This window comes from Moschus berezovskii, chromosome 2 (assembly GCF_049115385.1).
Source record: "Moschus berezovskii isolate FMDL1 chromosome 2, NW_MosBer_1.0, whole genome shotgun sequence".
NCBI lineage: Eukaryota > Metazoa > Chordata > Mammalia > Artiodactyla > Moschidae > Moschus > Moschus berezovskii.
Window position 1 is genome coordinate 135,162,596 of NC_142461.1, and position 20,718 is coordinate 135,183,313.

Below are 20,718 nucleotides of genomic sequence, written 5' to 3' on the forward strand. Positions count from 1 at the left end.
TGGGGAACACATGTACACCCGGGGCAGATTCATGTCAATGTATGGCAAAACCAATACAATACTGTAAAGTAATTAGCCTCCAATTAAAAGAAATTTTAAAAAAAGAATCTGCCTGCCAATGCAGGAAACATGGGTTTGATTCCCAATCCAGGAGGATCCCACATGCTTTGGAGCAATAGGTCAGTATGCCACTATTGAGACTGTGCTCCAGAGCCCACGAGCCACAACTGCTGAGTCCACAGGCTACAACTACTGAAGCCTGCACACCCTAGAGTCCTTGCTCCACAAGAGGAGCCACCGCAATGAGAAGCCTGCACACTGTAACTGGAGAGGAGCCCCTGCTCGCCACAACTTGACAAAAGCCTGCACAGCAATGAAGTCCCAGCACAGCCAAAAATAAATAAAATTGTTTTGTAAAAAAATATTGCAGAATAAGTAAACAATTGGTAGCTGCTTGATCCTTCTTTCCACTTAAGTTCAAGGAAAACATCAGGATTTCACAGACTATTAAGTGGACAATAATGAGATACAGAGATTGTGGCTGGTGTACCGGAAGAGACTTAGGAAGAGCACGGCATGAGCCCTGGACAGACAGAGCACAGCACGAGTCCTGGACAGACAGACAGAGCACAGCATGAGTCCTGGGACAGACAGAGCACAGCACAAGTCCTGGACAGACAGACAGAGCACAGCACGGGTGCTGGACAAACAGAGCACAGCACGAGTCCTGGACAGACAGACAGAGCACAGCATGAGTCCTGCACAGACAGAGCACAGCATGGGTCCTGGACAGACAGACAGACAGAGCACAGCACAGGTCCTGGACAGACAGACAGAGCACAGCATGGGTCCTGGACAGACAGACAGCGCACAGCACGAGTCCTGGACAGAGAGACGGAGCACAGCATGAGTCCTACACAGACAGAGCACAGCATGGGTCCTGGGACAGACAGACAGAGCACAGCACAGGTCCTGGGACAGACAGACAGAGCACAGCACAGGTCCTGGGACAGACAGACAGAGCACACCTCCTGAGATAAACTGAGTGAAGTACCCTAAAGTCACACATTCACACATCAAGGATTTTCTCCTCAGAAAATCCTAGAACACACACAAACGTACCCTTCCATGAGCCCCTTTCCTGGGAGAACTCCTGAGGTCCTCAGACGGCACCGTCCCCTGGCCCCTGCCTCCAGTCACTGGGCGCTCCTCTGCTCCTGACTGGGCCACACCTCCTCCGCCTCTGGGCCCGGGCCTGTCCCAGCCAGGCTACCCCGACAGGCACACTTGTCACGTCTGCAGCTCCCTCATCCTGTCAGCGGGGGTGACATTCTTCGTCCCTGGCACCCTATGCTCTCAGGCCCCGACACAGACCACCCTGCCTCCTCTGCACCCACCAGGTCTCAGGCAGGGGCAGAGCTGTGGCCCCTTCCAGGGCACCAGCTCCCACTTCACCCTGGGGTTCTGAGTGAGAAATGAGCCAAGGTCTAGTTTGGGGATCAGTGCGGGGGGGAGAAGTCTGCTGGACTGCAGTCAGATCAAGCTGCGAGTGACAAGTAAGAGGTCCTGACGAATCCTGAAGGACAACAAGCATTTGACACGCAAGGTCAGCACTGTCACACTGTGGCCACAGAAGGGCAGCAGCGCCCAGGGCAGCTGCCCAAGGCAACAGCACGGGGACGTCTCAGGTCACGCGAGCTGGACATACAAAGCCCTGCGCAACAGTGAGACACCCTACGATGGGCCCTCATGCTGTCATGCGGGGCTCCTGTAAGTCCGCCTGACTACCCAGGAAGCTTGAGGAGACAGCCCAAGGAAAGGACGCCGACTCGGGCAGCCCAGTGCTGCAGCAGCAGTGAGGTGTGCAGAGCTGAGCTGAGAAACCCACCCAGCCAAGACACCTGGACTTTTATCAATGCCTGACCCCACAGGCACCACGGAACAGAGCCACCGGTGTCCCTGCTCAGGTGCACACACACAAGAGCTGTGTGTGTGCTGAGTCCCGTCAGTCGTGTCTGACTCTTTGGGACCCCATGGACTATAGTCCTCCAGGCTCCTCTGTCCATGGGATTCTCCAGGTAAGAATACTGCAGTGGGTTGCTGCGCCCTCATCCAGGGGGGTCTTCCTGATCCAGGAATCAAAACCCACACCTCACTGCAACTAGCACCAGCTGAGAAGCACCCCCATCACGATGAGAACCAAACGCCCGTGTTTCTAACACGCTCCAGACACTTCAGTACAGGAGCCATTGGCCACATGTGGCTCTCATGAATACGACTATATAATGATGATATATAACAAGTTACAGTTTAAATATTATGTATGATAACATATGTAAATTTTAGTATATTATAAATGCAATTCATTACAAATAATGACTTAATTAAAATTTAAAATGAGGTTCTTCTGTCTCACCAGCCACCTGTCAGGCTGTTCACAGCTCCATGTGGCTAGTGGCTCCAGAACTGAACATTCACCAAGAATCTCGCCCCATTTTTAAGCCAGTGAATTTATTGCTGGACTCTGGCTAGACTCCCTGCCCTTGGCCCATAGATACAGCCCAAACCTACAACAGACTCCCTTGTGGCTGCTACAGTTTATTTTTCCCCAAATGCAATTCTTCTGCTGTTCCTGAATAAATTCAATTTCTAGTAATTTGAGCTTGCCTCAGTTTACCCCTTTATTTATATTGACACAAGTGAGATAACAAATTGCAATGTATTTTGAAAAAGCATACTGAAACCAAGCAAGATGTTTCCTGGAACAGACCTCCCCATGTCTCCCGGCCCTTATCTGTAGAAGAGCTTCAGCCTTTCAGGTGTCCCCCAAGTTCCAAAGAGCAAATATAATCAGAGAAATGAGAAAACGCAGAAACAAAGGAAAGGAAGCAAGCAAGACAAAATAGTAAGTTTAACCATTAAAAAGGCTGAGAACCTTTAGTTCTTCAAGGGCTGTAGATAATACCCTGAGCCATATCCTTGAGTTGTTTCGCAAATACTAAGACCCCCACCAGGTGGAAGAAGTTAGCTGCAAGCCCACCACCACCAAGAAGACCCCAAACCAGTAGGAACCAGAAGGCTGATGACTGTACCAACATAAGGAAAAAAATCAAAACCCACAATGTGAGAGCTGTAAGTTTTATTTGGGCAAAGTAAGGACTACAGCCTGGGAACAGTTTCTCAGAGCTATTGGATCTCAGAACACTGAGGATCACTTATCTAAATCATCTCTAATTCCTGAGACATAAAAAAATCTTTGTAAAGGTTCTGGCACAGAAAGAGAAAATCAAGTTTTCCAGGTAGGACTTGTTTCCTCAGGGTCAGAACTCAAACATTTTTCCTTCAAGCTAGTTTTCCCTACCCTTTGGGAATTAAACAAAAGTTGGTTAACCTTCCACTGACATTGTGTACTTAATTGGTGCGACTAAGATCATGGCATCTGGTCCCATCACTTCATGGGAAATAGATGGAGAAACAGTGCAAACAGTGTTAGACTTTATTTTTTGGGGCTCCAAAATCACTGCAGATGGTGATTGCAGCCATGAAATTAAAAGACGCTTACTCCTTGGAAGGAAAGTTATGACCAACCTAGATAGCATATTAAAAAGCAGAGACATTACTTTGCCAACAAAGGTCCGTTTAGTCAAGGTTATGGTTTTTCCCGTGGTCATGAATGGATGTGAGAGTTGGACTGTGAAGAAAGCTGATCACCGAAGAATTGATGCTTTTGAACTGTGGTGCTGGAGAAGACTCTTGAGCGTCCCTTGGACTGCAAGGAGATCCAACCAGTCCATCCTAAAGATCAGTCCTGGGTGTTCATTGGAAGGACTGATGCTAAAGCTGAAACTCCAATACTTTAGCCACCTCATGCGACGAGTTGACTCACTGGAAAAGACTCTGATGCTGGGAGGGATTGGGGGCAGGAGGAGAAGGGGACGACAGAGAATGAGATGGCTGGATGGCATCACCAACTCGACAGAGGTGGGTTTGAGTGAACTCCGGGAGTTGGTGATGGACAGGAAAGCCTGGCGTGCTGTGATTCATGGGGTCGCAAAGAGTCGGACATGACTGAGCGACTAAACTGAACTGAAGGTTCATAATTTTCATAGATAACGCTTTTCCTTCCTTTTTTAAAAAAATTTTATTTATTCATTTACTTTTGGATGCTCTGGGCCTTTGTTGCTGTGTGTGGGCTTTCTTGGGTTGAAAAAACATATTCCAAATGTTAATTACAACTAGTGAGTTTTACATTGTGATATGTGATTCACGACTAACTTTAGAAAATGAAGCTATGAGATCTCTCCTTTTGTTTGTCTGTATGTTTACCTATGCATTTATCTTTGTTTTTACCTCTCTATGGGATTATCAAAATTCACAAGTGAGCTCTATTTAACTGGATTAAAGGAAATTAAGGGCTTATATAAATTCTAAAAAAAAAAATAACAGAGGAAATAACTGGGCACAATTAATTTCAGGCTCATATAAACTGGGAAATATCCAGCGTTAAATTAATAAGTGGAATACAGACATGACTTTAGAGTCATCAACATTAAGTATAGTACTTTTATATAACCTAGATTTAACTTAAATAGTCTTGTAATATCCATAGCAAATTTGTCAACAAAGAATGTAATTTTATGTGAAGAAAGTTTTAAAGAAAGATAATGTGAGATAAGAGCTTTGAGATACTCTGTTAAGAATAATTATGCTTTAGAAATGTTTATCTAAAACAGTCTTTCCAGATTCTGGTATCTTGAAACTCTAGAGATGTGCTAAAATAAGTTAACTGATGGAAGTTTACTGAATAGCTTAATGACCGATAGAAGCTTACATCATTTCCAAATAAAAGATACTGAAACACTGGTTACTGAACACTGGCTTCCTTTTACCTAAAAACAAAAAGTATTTAGGACTATTAATGAGTATGTCTCGTGCCATGTTCTCTATAAGAAAGCAAATGTGTTTAGATATTATCACTGGTATTTATGTTCCCGAAACTACAGAATGCTAATATAAAATCAGTTCATAATTGCTTACTTCTTAGTTTTCACAAGAAATCGAGGTTTTAAGAGCTGAGGATTCTACCATAAGACCCAGCAATCCCACTACTGGGCATACACCCTGATAAAACCACAACTGAAAAGGACACATGTATCCCACTGTTCACTGCAGCGCTGTTTACAATAGCCGGGACATGGAAGCAACCCAGATGTCCACTGACAGACCCATGGATAAAGATGTGGTGCATATATACAATGGAGTATTACTCAGACACTGAAAGAAACAAAGTAAGAGTCATTTGCAGGTGTGGATGGACCTAGAGCCTGTCAGAGTGAAGACAAAACCAAACACCGTAAATTCATGCGTATGTGTGGCATCTAGGAAAGTGATGCAGGTGAACCTATTTTCACGGCAAGGACAGAGCCACAGACCTAGAGAATGGACATGCGGACGTGGGCAGGAGGAGGAGGGTGGGACACACTGAGAGATGGGGACTGACATATACACACCGCCATGAGGAAACGAGCTGGCAGGAAGCTGCTGTAAAGCACAGGAAGCTCAGCTTAGTGGTCTGTGATGACCTAGGCAGGTGGGATGGGGGGGTGGGAGGGGGTCAAAGAGGTCACATAGATCAATACAGTGACTAACTTCATTGTACAGCAGAAACTAATACAACATTTTAAAGGAATTATATTCCAATCTAAAGAAGAAAAAAAAAAGCTGAGGATTCTAATTTTTAAATGTAATTAAAGCTAATAGACAAAATATTTTTGTATACAGTAGCAAAGTAGGATGTATATTTTCAGTAAAGAAGGCATGAGGAATGAAACTGCATTTTATTAAGTGACAAGTAAGTAGGTCTGACTTAGAGCTGGCTGTTTCTGAATGGAAAAATAAAGTGATAGATACAGAAAGTGATAAAAAAAAGCTTTGTGGAATGTGGACCCCGCGCAAAGAGTTCTGTGTATGGTCAGGACTAAGGGATAAATTCATTTGAGTAAATAAATTTTAAAAGTTGGTGCTAATCCTGGGTGTTCCTTGGAAGGACTGATGCTAAAGCTGAAACTCCAATACTTTGGCCACCTCATGCAACGAGCTGACTCACAAGAAAAGACTCTGATGCTGGGAAGGATTGGGGGCGGGAAGAGAAGGGGATGACGGAGAATGAGATGGCTGGATGGCATCACCGACTCGATGGACATGGGTTTGGGTGGGCTCCGGGAGTTGGTGATGGACAGGGACGCCTGGCGTGCTGTGATTCATGGGGATCGCAAAGAGTCGGACACGACTGAGCAACTGAACTGTACTGAACTGAAACTTGAATTTGGCTTAGCTTTTCTCTCTTGTTAAGAGGACAAGTTTTCTTAAAATACTGAACTGCCTTGGGTAATAGATTTTAAGCTTCTTTACCTTTTAAGTGATTTGTTCTGTATTTGAAGTCTTTTATTCTTATTAATACTTTGACCAAGTGAATAACTATTGTTTCACAGTGAACTATGATCCTATCTGACTGAGTGTTCTAAACCCTTTTGATATAGTTTTATTTCTTTGACAAAACTTTCTAAATCAAAGTTAAATGAAGTCCTTTGATCTCTAGCTAACTTTGGGATGCCTCAAATGGTCCCTAACACTTTCCAAAGAGATATATTAAACAGTTTCATTTAGTATGTTAAATTACATAGGAAGCATTGTCAAATGCTTAATAAATCTTCTTACAGTGTATGATGAATATTAATATAGGTATTCTAGAAACTATATAGAATTCCTAAAATTCTGATATGTCGTATAAAATATTGTTATAAATCTAGTTACTATCTTTAAGTGGTGTATGTTACAACAGTAACTAATTTAGTCAATTGGACTGTACTGTAATCAGATTTTAAACATCTCTTAAATCTTCTGTCATAGACAGTTACAGTTTTATTCTGTTGCCTCTGCAAAAATGCTTCCTCCTCAGGAACATTTATAGAAAGGGTTTTTGGATAAATAAAAGTTTCTGACTTTCACACCATAATGCTGAACTTCATAAGAAATTAAAGGGTTTCAGTGAAAAATCTGATGGCTTCATAAAAAGTTAACAAAAGCACTGAGTGAATTGGTGAATAGGGTTATAATTTTTATGGTTTCTATCTGAAAAATTACAGGCTGGAATCTGTGTTTTCCAAGTGTAAAGAAAACTTTTCCCTTTAATTATGACTTACAGTAATTTGGCAAATTATACCTTTGCAAGAATTGAAGCATTTAACTTCTCTGTCTGATCCCTCCAGAGATTAGAAACTCTTAGGTTCCCAGCAGCTTTATCAAATAAATGAGGAAGGCTACCTCTCGAACAGTTACAGAAACCTCAAGGTATTTTGGGGTCCTTGAAAAGGGATGAATTAACCCAAATCTAGTAGGCGAAATCTGTGACAAGCCCTTGGTGTGACTTTCCTACCCCTAAGACGTCTTTTAAAAAGTTCAGTCCAAGAGTCCTCATAAAAGTTTCAGCAATCAAAATGTCTATCTGATCAAGCATACTTATGTAAATCAGGCCAAGTTTACTGAGACCAGACTTATTTGGCAAACGAGCCTTAATCTGGTTATACTTGGTAAAAATGAGGGTAATTTTAGAGAGGAAAAAGAGTATGTTTCAATGAATATTAAATTCCAATTTTGTTAATGGGGATCTGTACTTACTAGACTTACCTCCCAGATAGTTCCTTGCTGTTAAGTTATATTGATATAAAGTTAAATTGAATTATTAAAAGGACACTCTAAGTTTGTTTCTAAAGCGTATCTCAATAATCTACCTTTGAGATGCCCCTGCAACCAGGGGATTATACATATTGGCAAATATATCATTTAAAGGACTCACTACAAGCCAGGTGGGAAGGTTCTTACCAGGCATTCTTAACTAGCTCATGTGCAGCAAAACTAAAGGGAGCTGACTCTTGGGTTCACATTTTTCACTTAAAGAGGGCCTCCGCATTGGGCTGGCCTCTAGAGAGGACTGCTGACCTCAAGCTCACTTTAAAACAACATCCAAGCAGAGGACAAAGCCAAGACAAGAAGACACCGTCAGCAGACAGCTTACCCAAGACGCTGGACCTGATTCGCATAATCATTTACGTTTTCTTAACTTCTTGAACCTTTACATACAAATCACAGGTCTTTCTATCATGGGCATGATCCTATGCTAGTTTTCAAAATCAATCCAATTGCTGGGTTTGTGGCCAATTACCTGTGTCTAGTACTTCTTGGTTACCTTGGTGGATTTCTCACCTCCAAGTCTCTGACTGGCCAGCCCTTAGGAAATTCATTTTAGAAGAAAGTAAGCTCACTCCTCGGAGAAGGCAATGGCAAGCCACTCCAGTACTATTGCCTAGAAAATCCCATGCATGGAGGAGCCTGGTAGGCTGCAGTCCGTGGGGTCGCACACGACTGAGCGACTTCACTTTCACTTTTCACTTTCACACATTGGAGAAGGAAATGGCAACCCACTCCAGTGTTCTTACCTGGAGAATCCCAGGGACGGGGGAGCCTGGTGGGCTTCCATCTATGGGGTCACACAGAGTTGGACACGACTGAAGTGACTTAGCAGCAGCAGCAAGCTAACTCCTGCTGCTCAGACTACTCTTGATATTACTAGATGGGATCCTCTCATCTGGCCAGTTAATAATACCTGCTCTGACCCTGGCCATATATATGAATTTTCTTTTAGGGTCACTCAAGCTCAATCAGAACAAGCTAAGTTTCAATTAAAAGTTGTAACTTTCCATTTATTAGAAGGAAACCTCCCACAATTATGGGATTGATTTTTGTAGTTAACACTATGGCTATGGTCATTTAGTTTAAAAGTTCCTCTCTGGTGGGAACAATTAAATTGTACCAAGGATGATCATCCTAGTAACATTAGGAAATTTGGATGGGTGCCTTATGAACAATGCCTACATATTACTGCCCTTAAAGATAGTGACAGTATGGAACCAAAAAGGTCAGATGACCAGGGATTCACTGGGTTGTACCTAATTGGATTTGTGATACTAGTCCATGGCCTTCCACTGGGATGGACAGGAAGATGGACACTAGGATTTCCTTGGACTCAGGGTCATATATGTAACAATTTAGAGATGACCCCAGCCAATTTACCATTAGTACTAGCCCAGTAACAACCAGTCTACCATTGGTATGAGCCTGATAAGTCAAGAAAACTATATTTCACTGGTATGATTATTTAGCAGCTATTTTTGCACCTTCAGTATGTTACATTCTTCAACAGGACTGGAGAATGTAATCAGCCATACCAAAGCCTTAATAAAATTCACTCAAGAGGTTTTAAATGATAGTAACCAAGCAAAGAATGCTCAAACTACCGCACAATTGCACTCCTCTCACACACCAGCAAAGTAATGCTCAAAATTCTCCAAGCCAGGCTTCAGGAATACGTGAACCGTGAACTTCCAGATGTTCCAGCTGGATTTAGAAAAGGCAGAGGAAGCAGAGACCAAATTGCCAACATCCACTGGATCATAGAAAAACCAAGAGAGCTCCAGAAAAACATCTATTTCTGTTTTATTGACTACATCAAAGCCTTTTACTGTGTGGATCACACCAAACTGTGGAAAATTCTGAAAGAGATGGGAATACCAGACCATCTGACCGGCCTCGTGAGAAATCTGTAGGCAGGTCAAGAAGCAAGTGTTAGAACTGGACATGGAACAACAGACTGGTTCCAAATCAGGAAAGGAGTACGTCAAGGCTGTATATTGTCACACTGCTTATTTAACTTATATGCAGAGTATATCATGAGAAATGCTGGGCTGAATGAAGCACAAGCTGGAATCAAGATTGCCAGAAGGAATATCAATAATCTCAGATATGCAGATGACACCACCCTTATGGTAGAAAGTGAAGAAGAATTGAAGAGCCTCTTGATGAAAGTGAAAGACGAGAATGAAAAAGTTGGCTTAAAGCTCAACATTCAGAAAACTAAGATCACAGTATCCAGTCCCATCACTTCACGGCAAATAAATGGGGAAACAATGGAAATGGTGACAGACTTTATTTTGGGGGGGCTCCAAAATCACCACACATGGTGACTGCAGCCATGAAATTAGAAGACGCTTGCTCCTTGGAAGAAAAGCTATGACCAACCTAGACAGCGTATTAAAAATCAGAGACATTACTTTGCAAACAAAGGTCTGTCTAGTCAAGGTTATGGTTTTTTTCCAGTAGTCATGTGCGGATGTGAGAGTTGGACCATAAAGAAAGCTGAGTGCTGAAGAATTGATGCTTTTGAACTGTGGTGTTGAAGAAGACTCTTGAGAGTCCCTTGGACAGCATGGAGATCAAACCAGTCCATCCTAAAGGAGATCAGTCCTGGGTGATCATTGAAAGAAAGACTGAAGCTGAAGCTGAAACTCCCAATACTTTGGCCACCTGATGCAAAGAACTGACTCATTGGAAAAGACCCTGATGCTGGGAAAGATTGAGGGCACGAGAAGGGGATGACAGGGACGAGATGGTTGGATGGCATCACCGACTTGATGAACATGGGTTTGGGTGAACAGTGGGAGTTGGTGATGGACAGGGAGGCCTGGCGTGCTGTGGTTCGTGGGGTCGCAAAGAGTCGGACACAACTGCGCGAATGAACTGAACTGATGCTCTGGGAAAAACTGGCAGAACAGGTCTTCAGGTAGATGTTTTCAGGAGCCAATTTTATGAGCCCAATTCTTGTGTCCTCTCATATCTAGAAAAGCACTCAAATGGTGCCAACTGCTCATGACTAGCAGAACCGTTTTGCAAAAAAAAAAAAAAAAATGTGCTTGTTTCCATATTTCCCCTTCAGCAAAATCACATATATAATGACCTTCACCTACCTCTCTGGAAGAGTTTCTCAGGGCTATCCGATATACTGTCTTCCAGGCTATAGTCCTCACATTTTGCCCCAAATAAAACTTCATTCACAACTCTCACATTGTGTACTTTTTTTAAGTTGGCAGTTGAGATTCCCATATCACCCAGTTACCTCACCATCAACCAATCAGATAACTGTGCATGAGCTGACCATGCACCCTGTGACACTCTTCCTCACAGTTTCAGAAACCCGTCCCTGAAAGCCACTGGGGAGTTCGGGTCATGTAAGCAAGGTGCTTGGCACCCTACAATAAACACGATACTTTCCTCCACCACAATCCAGGGTCAGCAGATTGGCTTTGCTGCACATTGGGCAAGTGGAACCAAGTTTGCTTGTTCAGTAACAATAGTAAAGATCCAACCAGGAAAACAAAGTATTATAGGGAATAATTTAACAGGGGAAAACTGGTTACACAGGTAACAGGAAAACTGAAAAGTCAGACATGACAACAGCAGGAAATCATTAATACTTATCTTGTCATAAAGGACAAAGGAGGGTCACCAGTCATCAGCTGGAGTTGTGCAGGGGAAGCCAGTACCAAGGGGGTGAGGGGGGCTAGCACAGACAGAAGAAACAGACACAGGGAGACACCCTCTCTTCTCCTGCAGTGCCTCCAAAGGCAGGGACAGAAGAAACAGCCTACAGAGCTCAGCCCTGCCTCCCGTCCCCAGTGCTTCTGGGGCAAGAAAATCAAGAGACCTGTACAAGCACACACTGCTGTAGTACTTAACTGGGTTGCACTTTACATCACAAGAAGGCTTCCATGCCATCATATTTCAATTCACAACAGACACTTAAAAAATAGGTTTTTCAACCGAAGGCTTCTACATCTACAAAGGCTTTCAAGCACCTTTACCGCACTCAAATTGACAGCTGTGTCAATCAGGTCAGCGTTCGTTTGAGCGCCTTTGCTGTAGCCTTCCAGGTCCGAGGAAAAGGGAGATGAAAGAGAACTTGTCCTCAAGCTGCTGGCACTGCCTTGAACAAATAAACGTTCACAACTAGGAGAGATGAGAACTCAGAGAAAGCGCACCTAGGTGAGAGACGTAAACAAGAGGTGCAGCTTACTCTGAATGTCTGCGAACAGGAATTAGCCAAGCAGAAACCAGAGAGAGCAGCGAAACCAAAAGTCCCAGCAGACACCCAGACGGCTGTGACCCACAGAACAAGCCAAGGAACTTCAAGGAGGATCTGAAAAAAGGGCAGGGCTGTGGGAGGCACGTCAGAACAGACCAGAATTTAACCGGACCGTGAACAAGCTCTTCTGAATTATCTGATGGGTCAAGAAACCTGTACCCAGAGGTGTGTAAGAAGCATGACAATGTGGGCCAAAAATACAAATACATGACTTGGGGCTTGAAACAATAATATTGCCAGACCTATGCCGAAACGGGTAAGAAACTAGCAGCACATCAGTGGGAGTGTGCGGTTAACTCTGCTTCGGCTCTGTAGCTTTCCCAAAGAAACCTGCAGCGTGACCTTCTTAATTAAATTAAAAATTAAATGACAGATTAGCATAGTTTTAAGATCGTATAGCCTTTCCCCATTTCCCCCCAATGGCCAAATATTGGAAAACTACAGCACAGAATCACGATACTGATATCCACAAAGTCAAGACACACAAGTTTCTTTCATTTATAGCCACAGGGGCTCACGCCCCTCAACTAACTTCTAATTCTGGTATAATTCACCCAAGCCCTGTCAGCGGCTACAGCGGACACCGAAGAAAAGCGTCCGGACGCTACACGCAGTGATCTGCCGCGGTCCCAGCGCCAGCGCCAGTCAAGACCACGGAGGCCGCGGCGCCACAGGCCCCGCCCCTTCCGTCCCGGCGGCCTAACAGCCGCCCGAGGTCCGAGCCGACCGGGCAGAGCCGGAAGTGGGCGGCAGCCCCGCCCCCACTGCGCGGACGCCTCCGTCCAATATGGCGGACCTCAACCGCCAGCTGCAGGAGTATCTGGCGCAGGGGAAAGCGGGCGGCCCGGCGGCCGCGGAGCCGCTGCTCGCCGCGGGAGAGGCGCAGGAGCCGGCGGCGGGGGCCGGGCCGTGGCTGAGCCGCGCGGGCCTGCGCTGGACGTGGACACAGAGCCCCGCGGAGCCGGCGGCGGGGCAGACGTGCCTGCCCAGCGTGACGCGCACTCAGCGGCTGGCGGCGAGTGGCGTGTGCCTGCTGCTGGCTGCGCTCTGCTTCGGCCTGGCCGCACTCTACGCGCCCGTGTTGCTGCTGCGCGCCCGGAAGTTCGCGCTGCTGTGGTCGCTGGGCTCGGCGCTGGCACTGGCGGGAGGCGCGCTCCTGCGAGGCGGCGCAGCGTGTGGACGCCTGCTGCGCGGCGAGGAGGCGCCCTCGCGGCCCGCGCTGCTCTACGTGGTCGCGCTGGGCGCGACGCTGTACGCGGCGCTGTGCCTGCGGAGTACCTTGCTCACAGCGCTGGGCGCCTGCGCACAAGTGGCCGCTCTGCTGGCCGCGCTGCTGGGCGTGCTACCCCGGGGTGCGGGCACCGCTCTGCGCCTCACGCTCGGGCGCCTGGCCCCGGGCGCCGCCCTCGCCAAGGCGCTCCCCGTTTGAGGCCCGCGGCCCGCGCCGTCGGAAGGACGCAGAATCCGTCCCCAGGATGCGCCACCGAGAGGACAGGGGGAACCGGCTCTAGGCCCAGCGCCAGCCAAGCCAAGGACTGCGCCTGCCCGATCCCAGACCGCATGGGGTAGAAGCTGCTCCTTTACTGTGCCAGCGAACTGTAAACTGAGACACGAGCAGTTGGGGAAGCTCCTCGATTTCAGCATTTTGTGCTACACTCGGCAGCAAGTGCTGTGAAAACCAGATTTTGTTTTGAATTGGTGATACGCTATGAAACATTAGTGATAAATTGCTTTTGCGTTAACCGTGGTCTTAGATTACACTCAGTAAAAAAAAAAAAAAATAGCTTTTCCCATTTGATTGACTGCCCTTATTTTCCCGGATTTCTCTTTCACGTTTTGTCACCTAAAAAAATCCAGTGGTAGATCGCACTAGCTTAGTTCCAGTAAACTTGCTTTCTTTCGCTCTTGGAAGTTTTTTCCCTTATTCTTCAACGTGAGTGTATCCATAGGAGTTAGCAGACTAAATGCTGACTTTAGCCACTGGAATTTTTTCAAGTGCTTTAGTTAATACGGTTTACCTCAGGTTTTTCTTGTTTTAGTGAAATTTGTTAACATGATGTCTTATGTTGGTTCTGAATTACATAAGGAAACCATGGACCAAGAAGCGTGGTATCCAGTAAGGTGCACGTAAATGCTCAGAGGTCCATGGACAGAACTCAGCTAAGGAAACGCCTAGGAGACAGGAAGATAATTCCACGTCCAGTTATCCTATTGGATGGAAACCATGGATTCCTACAAGGTCTAGTTTTTCATTCCTAATTTTATGGTGTGCTTTTTACCATAGTTTACACTTTATATTCTGATTTTAATGCAATTGTAAGGTGCTTTTCATATCTAATTACCAAATTTTCTTCATTTTTAGATTTAGCACCTTGGTCTAGAACTTCCCTTAATTTATTGCCAGAAAGAATGGGTTCAGTATTCTGGTTAAGTCCATAAATAAAACAACGTTTTGTCACTAGCTACATATTAACTAGGAAGTAAACTGAAACTGTATTTTAAAAGTTTTAATTCTATGCCAGTGGTTCTCAGAGGTACTTGAGCCAAATCTCAGTCCAGTCAGAATCTCTGGGCGGGGTGGGGGCAGGGGGAGATTGGCATCAATTTTTTTTTTAAGCTTCCCAGATGATTGATTCCTTTTTCTGCTAAGGTTGAGAAAACTTGAAAGTAATTGTTTCCTGGGACTGGATTAGCATTGCTTAAACAGGTTGTCAGGCAAGAGTTTTGCCTCTTGCTCCAGCCTCAAAATTTATATTTATAGGTCTTGATCAGTGTCCTAAGCCCTGCTCCAAGAGGTGGAGACTAAAGTAGACTTACTCCCATCCCCCTTATTTTGAAAGAAGGCTGCTTTTCCCCCCTATCAGTTAATAGGGTTACCTACCTCAAGAGGCACAACTACTGGGTATTTGTAAAAGCAAATCCACCTTTTTGGGGGAATGATTTATTTTTTTGACTGGAAAATGTACCATTGGCTGCTTTTTCTACCCCCTAGTTAAATCTGTATTTTGGTTCTAAATTTTAGGCTGAAGATTACCACGTTCAGCCCATTTTTATATTGATGCTATTTTTTTAAACTGTTTTTCCAGCATTTTCCCAAGAATTCACTGTTGGGAAACCTGTTTTTATAAAATTCAAAGCACAATATATTGTATGTATGTTGACAGTGATGATTTAAAATGCAGATATATACATTAAGTAATAAATAATGTTGAGTTTTCAGTTTTCTCTAAATGAATTCATTCTCAAAATGTGACCTGGTTATCTGCTTACTGAGGTAGTTTTTTTGAAGTTAAAGCCTTAAAATCTTATATAAAGTTCTTACCACATGAGTCTCAGAAAAAAAAAAAAAGGAGCCTAATCTCTAGAAAAGTCAGAGGAACCAGAGATCCAATTGCCAACATCCATTGGATCATAGAAAAAGCAACTTCTACTTCATTGACTGCGCTAAAACCTTTACTGTGAGGATCACAACAAACTGGAAAATTCTGAAAGAGATGGGACTACCAGACCACCTTACCTGTCTCCTGAGAAACCTGTATGCAGGTCAAGAAGCAATAGTTAGAACTGGACATGGAACAACAGACTGATTCAAAATTGAGAAAGGAGTTCATTAAGGCTGTATACTGTTACCCTGATTATTTAACTTACATACAGAGTAGCATCATGTGAAATGTCAGACTGGTTGAATCACAGGTTGGAATCAAAATTGCCAGAAAAAATATCAACAACCTCAGATACGCAGATGATACCACTCCAACAGCAGAAAAGTGAAGAGGAGCTAAAGAGCCTCCTAATGTGGGTGAAAGGGGAGTGTGAAAAACTTTAAAACTCAACATTCAAAAAACTAACATCATGGCATCTGTCCCATTACTTCATGGCAAATTAATAGGGGAAAATTAGAAACAGTGACAGATTTTATTTTCTTAGGCACTTGCTGCTTGGAAGGAAGGCTGTGACAAACCTAGACAGTATATTAAAAAGCAGAGACACTAGAAAGAAAAACACCAATACAGTATACTAACGCATATATATGGAATTTAGAAAGATGCAAATGATAACCCTGTATACGAGACAGCAAAAGAGACACAGATGTATAGAACAGTCTTTGGGATTCTGTGGGAGAGGGTGAGGGTGGGATGATTTGGGAGAATGGTATTGAAACATGTATGTTGTCATATGTGAAATGAATCACCAGTTCAGGGTCGATGCATGTTCCAGGATGCTCGGGGCTGGTGTGCGGAGATGACCCAGAGGGAGGATAAAGGGAGGAAGGAGGTGGGAGGGGGGTTCAGGAGGGAGAACTCATGTACACCCGGGGCGGATTCATGTCAAAGTATGGCAAAACCAACCAAGATAATATTGTAAAATAATTAGCCTCCAATAAAAAATTTAAAAAAGCAGAGACATCACTTTGCTGACAAAGGTCTGTATAGTCAAAGCTATAGTTTTTCCAGTAGTCATGTCTGGATGTGAGAGTTGAACCATAAAGAAAGCTGAGTGCTGAAGAATTGATGCTTTTGAGTTGTGAGGCTGGAGAAGATTCTTCAGAGTCCCTTGGACTGCAAGATGAAACCAGTCAATCCTAAAGGAAATCAACCCTGAATATTCACTGGAAAAACTAATGCTGAAGCTGCAATACTTCGGCCATGTGATATGAAGAACCAACGCACTGCAAAAGACCCTGATGCTGGGAAAGACTGAGGGCAGGAGGAGAAGGGGGCGACAGAGGATGAGATGGTTGGATGGCATCATTGACACAATGGACATGAATTTGAGCAAATTCCAGGAGACAGTGGAGGACAGAGGAGCCTGATATGCTATAATCCATAGGATCGTAAAGAGTCAGACACAACTTAGCAACTGAACAACAATAAACTGTCTATTATGGTTTTGCTCTCTGGATCCCGTTTTATCCTCTTAGAATTTAATTTCTTTTTAAGCTATACCAGTAGAGGACAAATAAAGAATATCCACAAACCTAAAGCAATCTTGAGCCTCCTAAAGGTGTGTTTAGAGCAAGGTGCTGAAAAATAGGATGTTTTAAACTGCAAGGTAAAGAGAAAATCTCTTAGACGCCTCTAGGTCCTAACACCCTAAAAAAAAAACAGTGTTTATGTGTGGTGAACATTTTATCTGCAGAAGTAACTTAGCTTTTTACCATTTTTTAAATTAATAGAGAACCAATTAGGAGTTTTTATATACTCCAACTATGCCAATATCCCTTTCCTAAGCAACTACTGACACTTTCCAGCACCACTAAATGTGTCAAACAAACCTGTCTCCGATGCCCAACTGAAGTTGTCAAAGTAGTGAGGGTGACCACAGGATGTCCTCTGAAGAATAAAAAAGCCTTTTTATAAAAACAAAGTAAGGGGTCAATATAGAAAGTATCCTGGGGTTATCTCAAACTGAACTTTTGGCTTCCAATTCAGAGTGGGCCAAATGTCCCATTCCTTTAAAACTAAATGAATCTGCTGTGGATGAGACCTTCCTGGCTTACTTTTAATTGAACAATCCTCCACCTTAAACACTGGTGTTTCCACATAGCTAGTGTGGAAGAGGAAGACATTGTTTAAATTTTGAAGAACGATTTTAAGAAAGATTTTGATCCATTCCTTTTCGACTTAAAACCATTTGTGAAATGATTTACAGTATTCAGAAGGTATGTGTAGATGATTTCTAGCTTATGTTCCTCTCATCAGAACAAAGCAACTCAAGTCTAAGGTGTAATTACTAGAAGATGCAGCCGAGGGAGACCTCTACTTGGACATCCAAATTTTTTTTTCTTCGGTGTATAATTTTCCATTTGCCACAGCAGGTCTAACTAATAATGCTTTGAATCTAAGTTCAAACCACATTACAGTTTTGAAGTATTTTTCCCTATGCTACAAAGTGTGACAGAATGGCTAGATAAGAATTTGTTTAAAAACAAAATTCACAGATGAGTTAATTTAGGTGACTTAGAGATCCCCATCAAGGATTTCACAAATGTAAGCAGTAGTTGTACACCCCTCAGCAGACCGGATGCAATGGAAACTAAAGGTTTCCTTAAGGCAAGCACTTGACGACTAGTTGTTTTCTGTTAATTCTTGCGTAAATCACATTCTGTATTCATACAAAAACAACTTAATGTTTTTTCTCTGACAACTGTACATATAGAAACAAATTTCGATTGGACATGAACTTAAATTTGTGGAGGTGCTCCATGTCTCGTGACACTTAAAAAAAAAAAGATTCCAGCTTGTATCTCCACAAACCCATGTGGGATTTCGGGCAGTGAGGGTGGACAGGACACAAGGCCAGCCACTCTGGGTAGCCAGCAGCAGTCTCTTCATCTTGAAGACCTCAGTAGGGGCGCCTGGGATTCAGTTGCCCCAGAGAGTTCAGGGCTACACGGTGCAGGTCTCCTTTGCTTTCTCTTGGAAAGTCCACAAGAAGTTCTTAAATACTGTCCAGAGAGGCCTAGGGGTTCTGAGCCCCAGCTTCTACCGACCCCTCCCACCCCCCCTCGAAGCTCCTCGCCGTGGTGGGCCAGAGTTCATGTTACTCCCTCTACCCCAGTTACTGCCACTCCGGCCCCCTCTTGAAGGGGTACCACTGCCTGGAGGGCCCCCAAAAGGTTCATCCCTGTGGTATCCATCATGGTGGTCTCCATCCAAGGAGCTGGAACGTCCGGACTTAGGCACTCTCTGAGAAGGTCCTGGGCCCCCTCGGCCTGAAATGAAACAGTGGTTTTACATGTGACTTTTATTTCAACTTTTTAATAACTTCTGGTACAAACATTTACTCTATGATGACAGACAGTGGAACATTTCTGGCTTTGTTTGTTTTTTTAAACAGAGTTCTCAAAACATTAACATGGTACTCAGAGCAGTAAACATTGTGCCTCCACTCTTCCTTTTCCCATTCCAGTCTGGCTTGTGGCTGTGCCCCTCAGCATCAGCTAGACACAGTGTTCCCCAAGGCTGTGATGGAGCCACTGGGGAGCCAAGAGATACACACAGAGCCCCTTCTGGGGGTCACAGACCATGCTGGACTGTGCCTACAGTCTACGAGAAGTCTATCTTCACCTTCCTATGCCACCACGGCTGTTCTGGGGGAAGGTTTGAAAAGCACTGACTTAATATAAGAAGCAAGTAAATACAAACTGCTGATGATGTTAATTACAAGTGCTCTACAGAGTAAGTATTTACTATGATTATCCTACAACTATATGGCACTTTTGATTTCTTGTTAAACAGCTAGATAAAATATTCCCTGAAAAACAAAAATACAAAAAGAGAAACACTAGCTTTTAGTGCTTCTCCCAGGGATAGTTTTAGTTGTTTCAGGGTTAGACACACAAACTTCTGCTGCTGCTGCTGCTAAGTCACTTCAGTCGTGTCCGACTCTGTGTGGCCCCATAGACGGAAGCCCACCAGGCTTCCCCATCCCTGGGATTCTCCAGGGAAGAACACTGGAGTGGGCTGCCATTTCCTTCTCCAATGTGTGAAAGTGAAAAGTGAAAGTGAAGTCGCTCAGTTGTGTCCGACGCTTAGCGACCCCATGGACTGCAGCCTACCAGGCTCCTCCATCCATGGGATTTTCTAGGCAATAGTACTGGAGTGGCTTGCCATTGCCTTCTCCGACACAAACCTCTAGGTATCATTAAAATTCTGACTTTTAAAATTTTTTTTTCCTGAGATGACAGCGTTTGGTCACATCTCCCATCGTGCACTATCAGAAAACTATTGGCAACTTTGTCTTAAATTTTTGAATGGAATCTGAATCCAGCTAAGACAAGGTGAGGAAAGATAGCGAAAGGAATTTTGGCTTCTTTTCTTACAAAGCTCAGTCTAGGCCCCCTTATGGTACCCTAGCAGAGAAGCTATCAGTTAGGCTATCACTTCCACACTAGCCATGTGGACTCAGCCTGAGACCTACAAGGTGTGTCCTGAGTGCCCACCCCAGCCAGCAACAAAATGTATATGTGGGTGGGCACTGGTGACACGAAGTTACCTCTGAGAGCTTTGCACTTAGAAGAACCAAACTACCAAGAACAAAAGGCAGAACTCTGTAAAGAAGGGATTAAACAGGAGGCAGGTGAACTGGGGAGTGGAGCACAGGTTGGGGCGCATGGCACTCTTTCCAGCGGCCTCCAAGGTACACTCCACGTCTATCAGCCCAGCCTCACCTGAGACCACAGCTGTGCTTAGCATTCAGCAGCTACCACTCCTGGCTGAAAGTCAGTGCTGCCTCTATAAAGATCCAGAGTTTCAAGCGGCAGAAATAATCCATTGCCCCCCTGAAAAGAAAACCACTTCCAGACCATGTTCCCCAAAGTCTGAGACTCTGGCCACAAGCAGAGCTCCTTCTGGGTCCAAACTAAAAACAAAGGCACAGAACCCCAAAGAAGACAACCCTCCCTGCCACTGAGAACAGCCTCAAGGGCTCAGAGCAGCCATTACAAGGGCACATCTGCCAATCAGAGCAAGATTCTCACAGATTAGCAGAGAAAGTGCTGGGACAATCTGAAAAAGAGCTGGAGTGGAAAACGTGAACAAACCAGGCACTCCTGGAAGCAAGTGGAGGAGACCTGTGCAGAGACTGAGCTTGCAGTCACCCACTGGCTATACCACAATTGGGAACACGTACCTCTGCAGTCTAAGCCCTGGAGGGTAAAGGACCCCTAGTACCCAGTGGGG

General features: G+C 44.4%; 2 protein-coding genes across 3 annotated transcripts in view; one reads left to right on the forward strand and one right to left on the reverse strand.

Moving 5' to 3' along the window:
- Positions 1-12,794: 12,794 nt before the first annotated feature.
- SFT2D3 (SFT2 domain containing 3) lies at positions 12,795-13,603 on the forward strand. Its single transcript, XM_055398667.2, has one exon. It carries the CDS (start codon positions 12,822-12,824, stop codon positions 13,461-13,463), a length of 642 nt encoding a protein of 213 aa, XP_055254642.1. The 5' UTR covers positions 12,795-12,821; the 3' UTR covers positions 13,464-13,603.
- A 1,218-nt stretch (positions 13,604-14,821) lies between these two features.
- The window catches only part of WDR33 (WD repeat domain 33), a 118,232-nt gene continuing 112,335 nt past the window's right edge, over positions 14,822-20,718 (reverse strand). For both annotated transcript variants that reach the window (XM_055398654.2, XM_055398653.2), the window contains one exon: positions 14,822-18,749. In XM_055398654.2, the coding sequence (XP_055254629.2) occupies positions 18,573-18,749 (177 nt within the window). In that variant the 3' untranslated portion in view covers positions 14,822-18,572. The remainder of the gene's footprint in view (positions 18,750-20,718) is intronic.